This window comes from Lepidochelys kempii, chromosome 3 (assembly GCF_965140265.1).
Source record: "Lepidochelys kempii isolate rLepKem1 chromosome 3, rLepKem1.hap2, whole genome shotgun sequence".
Taxonomy (NCBI): domain Eukaryota; kingdom Metazoa; phylum Chordata; order Testudines; family Cheloniidae; genus Lepidochelys; species Lepidochelys kempii.
Genome location: NC_133258.1, coordinates 125,914,775 through 125,928,151, shown reverse-complemented (window position 1 = coordinate 125,928,151; position 13,377 = coordinate 125,914,775). Strand labels below are relative to the sequence as shown.

Here is a 13,377-nt window from a genome sequence, read left to right as displayed (position 1 = left end):
TTTACAATTGGAACAATAGCAGTTTCTCACTCAATCCCAGCCAGTATTGAAAGTATGCCCTCTCTTTCCAGATGTTCCAGTTCAGCATCTAACTTTGAGTAGATACCATAAGGGACAGATCGAGCTCTGTGAAACTTGGGCTGTGCCTTCTCATCTTGGATTGTTTTAGCCTTCATGGGTTTTCGAGTTCCTGGGCCCTCCTTGACTACTTCCGAAACCTGACTTAGTATCCCTCCAGCTGTTGTTCAACTGTTTTAGTGGAGTCTGCTGAGAGTGACTGCAGCATCTGTATAGATACCTAATCCAGTGTAATTTCTAAATTATATATAAGTCTAATAAACACTACTTATTGTTATACTCCACATTCACTTGCATCACTCCAATTGGCACTGTTTTTTCTCCCCTATAAGTTTTTAGTAACATCAGTTTCTCCTTCAGTTTGGTATTTTTAAACGTTTTCTCATATTTGAACGTGAGATAATAGAAACTGCAGAGCCTGTGTCCAATTCCACGTTAAGCATTTTTCCCACCACCCTGGGTACCAACCAGATTATGGAGTGGTCATTTTTGCGCACACTATCTATGTGCAGGCTGGCTACTCCATTCTCACAATCTGTCACTACTGCCTCTGTCCACATAGTGTACATTGATATTCATTTTTCTGTACTGATCTGATCTCTTCCTTATTTTTCTTAGTGCAAGAAACTGCTTGGATATGACCCTTTTTATTACAGCTTCTGCAATATGGATCTTTAAATCAGCAATCAGAAGGAACGTGGAAACCTTTTCCACACCAATAACATGTCTGTCCACTGAGCGTACTGGATCTGTGTCTGGAGTAAGGCCCTCAGCGGCATCTGTTCAGTACTCCTCATAGCCTAACAAGCCACCCAGGTTGCCTGATGGACCACCTTGCCTGAGGAAGCCAGCCAGGTGGTTCTTAAACATTACAGCAGCAGTAGCTTGCTGGCTGCTCAACTCACATGCCTACAGACTATCTGCCTTCCTGTGCTCATCTCTAAGTCCTGCTCCTGATCTGCTCCTCCACAGCTCCAGCCCAGACATGGTCCTTCACCCAGCTTCAACCCTGGGCTCTGGCATTCAGACTCTGACCACTAGCCTGACGCTTGCTCTGACCACTAGGCCTGGCTGCCTAGGACCCGGTCCACAGACACTCTTGCCGTGGGTTACAGATAGTTTAAACATTCGTATTTTTGTTTTAGTGCCAGTATGGAATTCTATTGCATCCCTTTTTCAATTTCCATTGCTACTCCCATTTCTACTGTGCATTTAAAGGTATGAGCTTCTTCTGTGTGCTTTCATTCAGCAGTCCATATACAAGTCTGTCCCTTATTGCCTCGCCAAGCCCATTCTTAAAAGCACAGTATTCTGATAATCTTTTTAACGCTGTCGCAAAGAAGGAAATAGATTCACCTTCAAACCAATTCCGCTTATGAAACCTGAACCTTTCTGCTGTAAGCAGGGGCTTGGGTGACAATCTTGAACAATTTGCACTATCTTTTTAAAGGTTTTGCAGGCTGGCTTCTCTGGGACAATCAGACTACATAATAAACTGTAGGTTTTTCCTCCGATCACACTCAGTAATGCTGCTGCATGTTTTGCTTGGGGATTCTCATTTACTTCAAAATACTCCTCCAGCCTCTCTAGATATGTGAGCCAGTCCTCCACAGCATTGTCAAAGGCCTCCATTTTTCCAATACCGCTTGCCATTTCACCTCGCTGCTGTTACTTTAGCTGCTGTTAGCTCTTAGGGACTGCAAGCAAGGTCACAGATTATCTTGCTACTTGAATACATAGAAGGTTCTTGACATCCCACACTCGTTGCCCATTGTTGTGTATTGTGGATGCAGCACAAATCCCTGATTATAAACCCAGACACATCCATATAGGTGGAGCCAGGATGGCTGACTGACTCTGTACTGCAAAGAGGTAGAAGAAAAACATAGTAACCACTATATAACAGCAAATTCAACATAAGCAACTGCTTAAGAAACTGTAACTGCAAATTCATATGAAGAGATTCAACTCTCCATTCAATACATTCAAATACATCACAAGCACCTTGGCAACTGTGCTAGGCAGAGTGAGGTCAGCTGCTTTTCTGTTGCTGTCTAAGGAGAGCTGAAGCACCAGGATCCCATCCTCCTAGCATGAGCAGTATGGGACAGCTGAATGCATTAGGAAGGCCAAGAGGAAGAGTGTTCTCTGTATCTGTCTTCAGCCCAGGGGCGGAAAGAGGAGGGTAGGCTGGGCTGTGCACATTTTGATATTTGCCAAGCTCCGCATCCACACTGCAATTTGGTGAATTCGCCCATTCCTCGTTCTTAGGCTGAGTGCATTTGATGCCATATTTCAGTCTAGGCTGCATTTTCATGGCTGAGTTACATACCCTTCTGAAGACAGACCCTTCACCACAGTTGGGCAAGTGGGAACAAGTACAGTAATATGAAAACTGAGCTATGAAGGCTTGATTCTCCACTGAACCCAAGTTCTGCTGAGATGCAGTGGAGGGGGGGGGGGGGGCTCTTAGGGAGCTGGTCACAGCTCCTTGATTCTCAGCTGCTTTTCCCCAGTGTGAAGTGAAGCTGCAGAGAAGTGAAGCTTTAACATATCCCACTGATGTAGAGTCCTTCAGGGACCTTGTGCCAGTGGAGAATCAGGTGTATTGGCACCTAGATCTGCCATGCCTCCTCACCCGGACACCCACCCTCCCTCCACTTATGGCAAAAGGGAGGGCTCTGGTGCTGGAGGCAGCAGAGCAGCCTTCACCAGCTTTATGCCAAAAGAGATTCCCCCTATACAAGGGCAATTCTCTAGTGCAAATCTCCAGCCACTTCAGGTGCACTCTGCATTGTGTAAACAACACACAGTGAACTTGACAGACTGAAAAATCTGGTCCATAGTGTTTATCCCGAAGCCAAAATTGTAGCCCTGGCCAATCTTTGTAAAAGCCTCCATACTACTGTTCCTGTCACTGCAATAACAGGGTCCTAAATCTGCACTTTCCAGGGTGACACAGACAAAGGCGTTTCTTCTGCAAATTTCCATCTCAGTGCTACAAGACATTCATCAGGCTACTGCAGCACAAATTCGGTAGATTCTCCTTTAAATAAATTGACATTCCTTCAGAGTAAAGGTCTGGGCTGAGATTTTAAAGGAGCTTGAGGGGGTTAGGTGCCCAACTCTCTCAGCAATTCATGTGCCTACAATCTCTACAACGTTTAGGGCCCATTTGTTCCCCAAGACAAATGGACACCACTCCCATTGACTTCAGCTGATTTAAAAGCAGCAGTGAGTCCGAGGGCAGAATTTGGGTCCCAAATTCTTTTTCTTATTATTTTCTCCTTCCAGATTGTGCTTATAGAAGCTTTGGCTTTTCACTGGGTCTATGAAATCCCTTTGTACAGCTCTCAGTCAGAAAAGATGGGCATGAATGGCTGTTTTTTCATCAGATGATCTAGAAAAAAAGTCTTGAGTTAGGACTCTATTCATCACGGGTGGGATTGATATATAAAGTAGGAGTGAATTTCTCTCCTTTCATCAGATCTGGCTGATAGGGTGGGAGTTCTTTTTCTTCCCTACTCCCTCTGTTTCCTTTACCAGAACATACATTCACCATAAAGGTCAAACTAAATTCATAATATAAATTAATTATAGACATTATCAACAGCAAAAACTGATCCAGGGATGTGAATTCTGGTGTCCTTTCTGTCATTTGCCATTAGTCTTGTTAAGGGCTGACATTTTAAAAGATATCTCAGCCTTTTGTCTGTTTATTGGATTTTTCTGTGACAGGTATATGTATCAAGGAAGTTTATTCCTGTCCTGTAAGTGCGTCACTGCAGAGAGCAGCATCTTTCTATTTCTGGAAGGTGTCTAAGGAATAACTCAATTCTTCATCAAAGACACTCGGCTCAGTGCAGGAAATTACTAAATAGTTCTTAATTAAATTAAATCATTTTCTTTTTCTTGATATCTGCCAGACGCATACATAGGGCATTTACATCTGTCTCTCTTTCATGTATCCATTTAAAAATGAATTGTGATAAATAAAGTGTTCATGAATAATGAGGGACAGATATGAGTCCCAAACACTTTATTGCCAGAGAAAGAAATGTCCAGTGACCACCCAAGTTTGCAACAGGGACTGAGGGCAAAGATATTAACAAAGCATAATAGCAACACATATTAAGTAGAACTGGTAGTAAAATCAGAATTTCCAGCCTGTGGGAAATCAAATGAAAATAACGGGACAAAAAATTGAACTATCAAAATTTTTGGCAGAATGGAAAGTTCAGAAAAATTTGAATTCAAAACATTTTGTTTCTACATTTCCATTAGAAACTAAAACTAAATGAGTTGACATCTCCAAATCAAAATGTTTCATTTCAACTTGGTTCAGCCTTAATCTGAGCTGCCACGGTGACTCATGGGAGCTGAATTTATGTGTCTCGTACCTCCATTTCCTGATGTGGGCCAGACTCCCTGGTCATACTACATCACCCATGATGCACAATGGTCACATGAGTTCCATGAGGCATGGTGTTGGTTCAACCAGAGGGGAGACTGTGGTGTGGCACAGAGGTGTAGTTTAGCCATGTAACCCACCCCAATAGTGAAGAATGGGGGTATGAGGCATGCAGACTACAAATCCCATGAGGTGCTGTGGCAGCTGACGCATACCCAAAGTAAAGTCATACTGACCAAAAACAACCTGAAATGAAATATTTAGTTTAGATTTTCCTGATGGAAAATTGGCACATTATTTTCAAAATAATTCCCGCTGAAAATTTTGATTTTGCAGAAACTGCATTTTCTATCAAAAAAATATTTTGACAGAAAATTCCTGACCAGGTCTAATATTGAGCTCTGTACAAAAAGCATCTCTGTATAGCAGATATGTTCGAATGCAATAGGCCATCAATTACAGAATGTATTTTTCACAAGTCAAACTAAGCAAAATCTTGACAGGCTTCCCAGCCTAGTGTCAAAAATATGAAATAGCTAATTGCAAAAAATGTCAGGGTTAATTCTCCAAACAAACTGGAGCTCTAGAAGCCAAGAGTCCTCGAACTGTCAGAAGTCTCTGTGTGCATTTTGGTGAATTAGATATGAATTAATCTGACTATAATAATTGTCAGAGCCTCAAAAGGTTTGGGGATTTGATAAACATATAGAAGCTTGGATGCTTATCCAAACCTGTATGCATGAGTTAGGGGGACCAGACAGCAAGTGCGAAAAATCAGGACGGGGGTGGGAGGTAATAGGAGCCTATATAAGAAAAAGACCCCAAAATCGGGATTGTCCCTATAAAATCGGGACATCTGGTCACCCTAGCCTGAGTATATCACTCTTTCTTCTTTGAGTGCTGGTCCCTGTGTGTATTCCACTGTGAGTATGCATGAGTTCCATGCACCTGAGACCAGGGAATTCGTGAAAGTCTCTTATTCCATGCCAGCACCCCTGCCCTCCTCATGCTCCGCACCAAGAGCATAAGGGGCAGGGCAGACTAACCACCTCTCAAGTTCCTTCTTACTGCTTCATGGTCTGAGTTGGAATCCTCCAGTGTCCAGAGCTGATCGTTCTCTTTTCCTGTAAATATTCAAATTATGCTGTTATCAGGGATTTTTAATTGCTAGTTAGTGTTTTATAGCTCCCCAGTTACCCAGTGTTAGAATCCCCACCCTGGAAACTCTCCTAGTCACCTGGCGGGGGGGGGGGGTACTTAGATTTTGCCCAGGATATTGGACTTCAAAAACTGTCTCCTGCCCCCACTCCTGTTCAGTCAGCAACAACCACCAGGGTTCCCTCTGCTGCCTCAGAGATGCTCACAGCTCTGCTAAGTGCAGTACCTGCCACTCTTTTCCCAGCCAAATGTGGCAAGCATGGGAATTTCAGCTTTGGAAGTACCTTATACATTGGCCAGAGTCAGCAAGAAGCATGCTCTCTAGTACTATGTCTGACTCCAAAGTGGAGACAGGAGAGGGAAGGACCCTTTGGTTGGGCCCCCTTCTGAGAGTAAGGGGCACTCTCATAGATGTAAAAGCAGATCCACTTCTAGACTCTCAAAGAGGAGAGATCCCTCCCCAACCTTTCCCAAGTCAGGTGAACCTTCATGCTCAGTTCATAACATCTGAGGCCCTCCTAAAACTTAATGGCATCTTCAAAAGACACATAGGAGCAAGATTTCTTCTGTATTGGCATCTGCATCAACTTGAACACTGGCTGTGGTAGCACCTAAAATGAAGCACTGGGACAAGAAGGACAAGGAACCACTGGTACTGTCAAAAACTGCATCGACAGAGACTCAATCATCGGTGGTACCATCATGGTCACATAAGGAACCACCATGTATACCTACTAAGGTGGCACAGAGTGACAAGACACAGCCTCCAAAGGTGCAGGTGACTTATACCACTCTGGACTATATCTTTGACCTCCCACATCTACAATTTCCCTAGTTATTGGGACTGATTCTCACCACAGAGATACAAATGCCTGTGGAGTCCGGGACTCTGGGAGAAGTCTATCCCCCGCCCAGTTCACTAGCCATGGTTTCCTATCCACATATCTGTTGGCACCACCACTTGACTCGGATCCAACCTTTGCATCTTTGGGAGAGTTGGATGTGCCAATGGAATCAGTTTCATTTACACTCAGGGAATTCATCCCAGACAGGGGATTGAGAATCTCCTGGAGCCAACCTCAGATGCACAGACCAGAACTACTTCCTCGGGACCAGTGATATCTAATGCCTGGCGGACCACCACTTTCAACCTCTTTACTGGCCTTATTAGGGCCCTTGGGACCCTGATACGTATTACACAGAATCTGTCTGTTCAGACAAGGAATCTTACTACCCCTCTGTCCTCCAAAAGGAGCAGTCTGAACCCCCTGAGCCCACAGAAGAAGGGGAAGATGAGCCAGATCCACCAATACTGCCACTTCCAACAGGGGTATCATCCTCATCACCTGAAGAGGAAGTCACTCTGTCTCCCCTGGACAGTCATAGACAGTTTCAGGAGCTGTTACATAGAATGGTGGAAGAGCCCAGATCTCCTTAGAAGAGGTGAAAATCCTCAGCAGAAACTCCAGGATATCTTCCCACTCCTGGGCTCCAGTCAGGTTGCACTGCAGTAAATGAAGTCATACCAGAACTGGCAAAGGCTCTATAGCACATGCCAGCTACCTGTGCCCCTGCCCCCAAGAGGGTAAAGAAGCAGCCCTTTGTCCCAGCTAAGGGACATCCTGCCCCAAACTCCTTAGTGGTCCAGGCAGCCACTGAACGATCCGGACAATACCACTGGAGGGCCATGTCTGCAGATAAGGACACTTGCATTTCAATCTTATGGAGAGGAAGGTGCTTATGTACACCATACTGGCATTTCAAATCTCAAACTATCCGGCCTTTCACACCAAATGCAATTTCCTGAATTACTCCAAGTTTCTGGACTCTTGGGACAAGTTGCTTCAGGAGGATAAGGCTCAGTGTCAAGACCTTATTGACAAGGGCAAACTAGTGGCAGAACCTCTTCATAAGATGCAACTGATGTGGCTGGTACAGCATCAAGATCCATGGCAACTGCCACTGCGATGTGATGGGAATCATGGCTACACTCTTTGGGGTTCCCAGGGAGATCCCAAAACCTGTTATGGACTTACCCTTTGATGAGACTAATCTTTTTAATGAGAAGATGATTGAGTCTTTGCACTTGTTGAAAGACACTAGGTCAACCCTCCACTCCTTGGGTATGTATCCACCTGGCCCAAAGGGAAAATATCATAACCAACTCTACAAAAGGAATCCCTTACCACAGAGATTTTTGACATGATGCTAGAGAGCTGAGAACCAATATCAATGCCATCTCCACCCAATTTTGAGATCCATTTTGGGGTCTGCCTAGCAAAATTTTCCCACAACTGGGTGGCAATAACAATAGACAAGTGGGTACTGGATATCATCCATTCCGCTATACCATCAAGATTCTCTACCTACCTCCCCCAGAACCCCCTTCCATATCCCTTGTCAGGAACCACTCTCATGAGGGGATCCTCCTTCAGGATGTACAATCTGTTCTCTATTGGGGAGCAATACAGCAGGTACCCCCTCAACATTGGGGGAAAGGGTTCCATTCAAAATATTTCCTAGTCCCTAAGAAGAAAGGAGGCTAGAGACTCATTCTTGACTTGCTTTGACTCAACGTTTTTATTCACAAGCTGAAATCTGTATGGTTACATTGTCATCAACAGTACCATCCCTAGAAAAAGGCACATGGTTCACAGCTCTCCATATGAAAAACACATACTTTTATGTGGATATTCACCCTTCTCACAGACTCAAGTAATAAAAATATGGAGAATTCTAACCTGGCGCATACCATAACATTTATAGGAGCATCCTTGGATTCAATCAGGGTGAAGGCCTGTCTCCTCATGGACAGATTTTGTGAAATGGGCACTCTGAAAGACCTAGTTACACACAGCCCTCAAACATCAGTTGGGATATGCCTTACTCTCCTGGGTCACCTGGCATCATATATTTGTGTGATGCCATTTGCCAGACTTCACTCCCATTGCCTGGAAGCTTGGCTTCAAAGGTGAAGGCCTCTCTTGCATGGTGGCAGGACACTGGACACATGTGCATGGGAGTTCCCTTTCTGTCCCCACATCCAATAAGATGATAATTAGACTGCTCCCTGACAGGCTCGGAAGCCCACATGGACAATCACACAGCACAAGACATGTAGACACAACTTAAAAGCCCAGAATGAATATAAATCTTCTGGAACTGGGAGCAGTACAAAAATCTTGCAAAGCATTTCTGCCATTCACACACTTCCAGCACATCCTGATAATGTTGGATAACATAACTACTATTTTCTATATAAACAAGCAAGGAGGGGCATGCTCCATCCCCCTCTCTGTAGAAGCAGTCAACTTACGGAACTGTCATATACAGAACCACAACACCCTTTCAGCAGTCTACCTCCTGGGCATCCAGAACTCACTGGCGGACAGCCTCAGCAGGTATTTTGCCACCAACCATGAGTGGGAGTTACACGATTCAATATTAAATAGCATCTTCGCCCAGTGGAGAACCCCCACTTGGGACGAGGCAAACAGGAAGTGCAACGTATACTGCTCCAGGAGAGCTCAAGGTCAGTACTCCAGGGATGATTATCTCCTTCTGGGGGCTGGTTTTAAGGAAGCCGGACTTTTCCCATTGAAATGGCTGTCCGTTATTGCAATGTCATTCTCAACTCTCCCCATGCCCATTCTTCTTTTCCAAGATGTTGTCACTTGGCCATAAACATCTGCTCCGTGCTGATGCTGACATTATGCTATATCAGGGATGGGCAAACTTTTTGGCCCAAGGGCCACATTGAGGTTCCTGACCTCCCCTCTCCCCCCGAACCTCTGCCCCATCCAACCGCCCCCTGCTCACTGTCCCCTAACTGCCCCTTGGGACTCCCTGCTCCTTATCCAACCCCCCTGCTTCCCACCTCCTTACCATTCCCCTCAGAGCAGCAGGACTGGCAGCTGTGCGGCACAGCGAGCTGAGGCTGTGGGGGAGGGGAAACCGCAGGGGAGGGGCCGGGGGCGAGCCTCCCTTACCAAAAGCTCAAGGGCTGGGCAGGATGGTCCTGCAGGCCAGATGTGGCCCGTGGGCCGTAGTTTGCCCACCTCTGTGCTATATAATAGCTTGCCTCAGGGACGTTATTTAAGCAAACAGAACATTAAAATTTCGGATAGTAATGTAGCATAAATGATAACACATGCCATATATTAGAGTAATTCACCCATTACAGAAACCGTACATTAAGGAGAATCTTCCTGCATGTAAAGAGTGGGAAACGCATATGTTCGGCTCCATTAAATATTTTGAAAAATCAGCTAATTTATGAAGTTGTTTTATTTCTTAAGAGTTAGCTTAAAATATTCTTTCCAAACGCTAATGAAGTTGAACTCTCAGCTCTTATTGTGGCTTGAAGGTTAATGCAAACATTATATTTGTGTTTAAACATATTAATTATTGAGGGTGTTCTGTTTTAATCAGATCAGCCCTTTGAAGCCAGAAGACAGCAATGCTGATAGAAGAGGGAACATGGTCTAGTGATGAAAACAAAGGGCAAGGAGTCAAATCGAAGCTCTTTTCCAAGTTCTGGCATAAAGCACGCTGTGTGATCTTGGTTAGCTCATAGAGGATCTGACCCAAAGCCCATTGAAATCAACAGGAGTCTTTCAGTTTATGTCAGTGGGCTTTGGATCACCCCGAAAAACTTTGTTCCTCAGTCTACTCATCTATCAAACAGATATAATTACCTACTGGATGGGAGTATTGTGAGTCTTAAGTCATTAATGTTTGGGAAACATCTATGAGATATTGGGGTGGAAAGTGGTGTGGGGTACAAAGTACTATTATTACCAGTTACCAATGTAGTCTTCCATATGTGCTCCCTCCCTCTCCAACATGAGCACACCTACCCAGGAATGCTTATCTATACATGCCCTCCCCCAATCCCTAGTAATATCCCTTGTTTCTTATTTCACCTGCAAGTGCCTAACCCGTACTCATCTGCAGAACCCTCTTGCTATCTCTCTTTGGCAAGTTCTTATCTTCCCTGTCATTTTCCCAGCCAGCTGCTACACCGTCCTTTTCCAGTCATGACAAATGACAAGACATCAACTTGTCGTCTGTTTAGACTGTAAGCAGCTTGCGCCAGCAACTGTCTCTATTTTGTGTCTTGTGTGGCATCAAGCACATTGTTGGTTCTTACCAAATAATAAAAACTAATAACAAAGTGACCCTTTCCCTCAGCACCACCTAACAAAGGCCACAAATGCTTGGTTCCTACTGTCATCTGCAAATTCATGGACTCATAGAATTTAAGGTCAGAAAGGACCATCATGACAATGTATTCTGACCTCCTGCACATCGCAGGCCATCGAACCTCACCCACCCACTGCTGTCGTAGATCTTAACCTTGGGCTGAGTTACTGAAGTCTTCAAATCATGGTTTAAAGACTTCAAGTTACAGAGAATCCACCATTTACTCTAGTTTAAACCAGCAAGTGACCCATGTCCCATACTGCAGAGGAAGGCAAAAAACCCCAGGGTCTCTGCTAATCTGACCCAGGAGAAAATTCCTTCCTGACCTCAAATATGGCGATCTCTTATACCCTGAGCATGTGGGCAAGACCAACCAGGTAGATACCTGGGAAAGAATTCTCTGTGGTAACTCAGAGCAATGTTCCCTCTAATTTTTAACAGGCCTTGTGCACAAAAAATTTCTTCTGTGCTGCTGCTGAAGCAAAAAAAAAAAAAGCCAACGCCAAAGCCAGAGTGTGCGTTGTGTGTCGCCATGTACACAGGGTTTAAGATCTGTGTGCGAGTGCACACATGCACAACTGAGAGGGAACAGTGATTCAGAGCTCTCCCCATCTAAACTGCCATCACCAGCCACTTGAAACTGCCTGCACACCTACACACTGCCTCCCCAGAAAACACTCTGGCCCAGCCTTGAAGAGCAGCCAATTCCCAGGGGCACACCTCGCTTGAAATGTTGTGCCATTCTGGAGCTAAAGGATGCATTTTGTTTTGACCCCAGATCATAATAATTAAAAATGGCAAAGACTTACTAGGACATAGATCTAATCAGCAGGAGCAGCTGCTGCATCCTCAAGTATATCACTCCCTGCCAGTGTAGCACATAGCTCCCCTGACAGAGGACATGCTAAAGAAGTGTGTGATCCTGCACTTGGACCTGACTGCTGCTATGGTATGTTATTATATCACTGATCGTTCTCTATCTTTGTTCTCGTAGAAACTATATAGGAAAGAAATCAAGCCACCTTTTAAACCAGCAGTGGGACGGCCAGAAGACACATTTCATTTTGACCCGGAGTTCACATCACGGACCCCTACAGGTTAGCATCAATCATGAGATGGAACAGAAGTGATGGATATTTTCAGTTAATAGCTCCACCCCCATTGAAGTCAGTAGGCCTGATCTTTTGTGGCATCAGTGGGCTTTGTCGGGTCAAGCAAACAGGAAGCTGTGAGTGCTCAGCATTTCTCAGGAACAAGCCCATAGTTACTTCTCCAACTTGTCACTGGGTACGTCATCCAGAAAGGAAAGGTGCATGATATTACTGAAACGAAAGAAAAATTGCAGTTCTAGTTTGATTTTTTTTATTTTATTTTATTTTTTGCTTAGGTTAAATAAGTTTAACTCTTTTAAATGACGACAATTTCAAAGGATTTGGCCGCTGTGCAAGTTAGTATGTAACTGTGTTACACCGGTGTCTGATTAAACTGTGAAATGCCCTAGAACACTCTGACCAGTGGAACTTGATGAATGGTAACCCTGATGGAGAGTCAAATTCTCTGCTGGCAAATCTCTAGTGAAGCCAGTGGATTTATGCCTGCAGAGAATTTGGCCCATAACATCCAAGTTGTTAATGACCAATAAATGCTCCAGATGGGACTGTTGCTCCTATTTTTATTTATAATTTCCACTTCAGACTAGCGATAACATATGCCAGGCAGTATATTTTAGGGCAGCTGTTACCCTTATGGGTCAGTCTTCTGAGCACACAACAGTGGTACCAGTAACCTCGTAAGCACTAATCCCAGCTGCAACACTGACTCTCTGTGACCTTGGACAAATCATTTAACCACTCTGCCACAGTTTCCCTATCTGCAAAATGGACACAATAATACTTAACTATGTGCCCCACCAGGGTGAAGAGTTACTTTTTATTGTTTGTAAAGCCCTTTGAAGATGGTAAATGCTATAGATAACGTTAAGAATTATAATAAGATTGCAGCCTCTGGCTTCAAACTTCAACCCCCAGCTTGTCCCAGAATTATAATGAGAGTTATAAGAAATGAGTGAATCAGTTCTGATAAGAATAAAACCACTAGAGATGGGTCATGGCACTTAGACCCAAAGCTGAACTTTCCCATCATTTTGGTTTGGGCTGATCGTAGTTTTGCCTACGGCCTCTCTCTTAAAACTAATTCGAACCTTCGCCTAAAGCTTGACTCAAAACTTCTTTCATGGTGTGAAAATGCTTGTAACACTTTATTTTGATCACCCCTTTACACTTCCTAATTTTTTGCTACAATCAGGCTCTTGAGGGCAGTGCAGGCAGAGGGAGAGCTGCATGCCCTGTAGGGTATAAGACATTTTTACACCACTATTTGTACATTTAATTCAGATCTCTATGGAACCTGGAGGCATATCTGAAATGCTGGAAACTTCACAAGCTAGTCTGTTTTTGTGAGATTTGTGATCTGGCAGCTAGTTTGAAGAAAGTGAGATACACCTTTGGACGTCTAAATGCTTTTGG

General features: G+C 44.2%; 1 protein-coding gene across 8 annotated transcripts in view; it reads left to right on the top strand.

Annotated features, from left to right (window-relative positions):
• RPS6KA2 (ribosomal protein S6 kinase A2) overlaps positions 1–13,377 on the top strand; it is a 476,285-nt gene that overhangs the window by 412,762 nt on the left and 50,146 nt on the right. For all 8 annotated transcript variants that reach the window (XR_012158128.1, XM_073337900.1, XM_073337899.1 and 5 more), the window contains one exon: positions 11,847–11,949. Coding sequence is in view for 7 of the 8 variants with exons in the window: in XM_073337900.1 (XP_073194001.1) it covers positions 11,847–11,949 (103 nt within the window). In the remaining variant the exon portion in view is untranslated. The remainder of the gene's footprint in view (positions 1–11,846; positions 11,950–13,377) is intronic.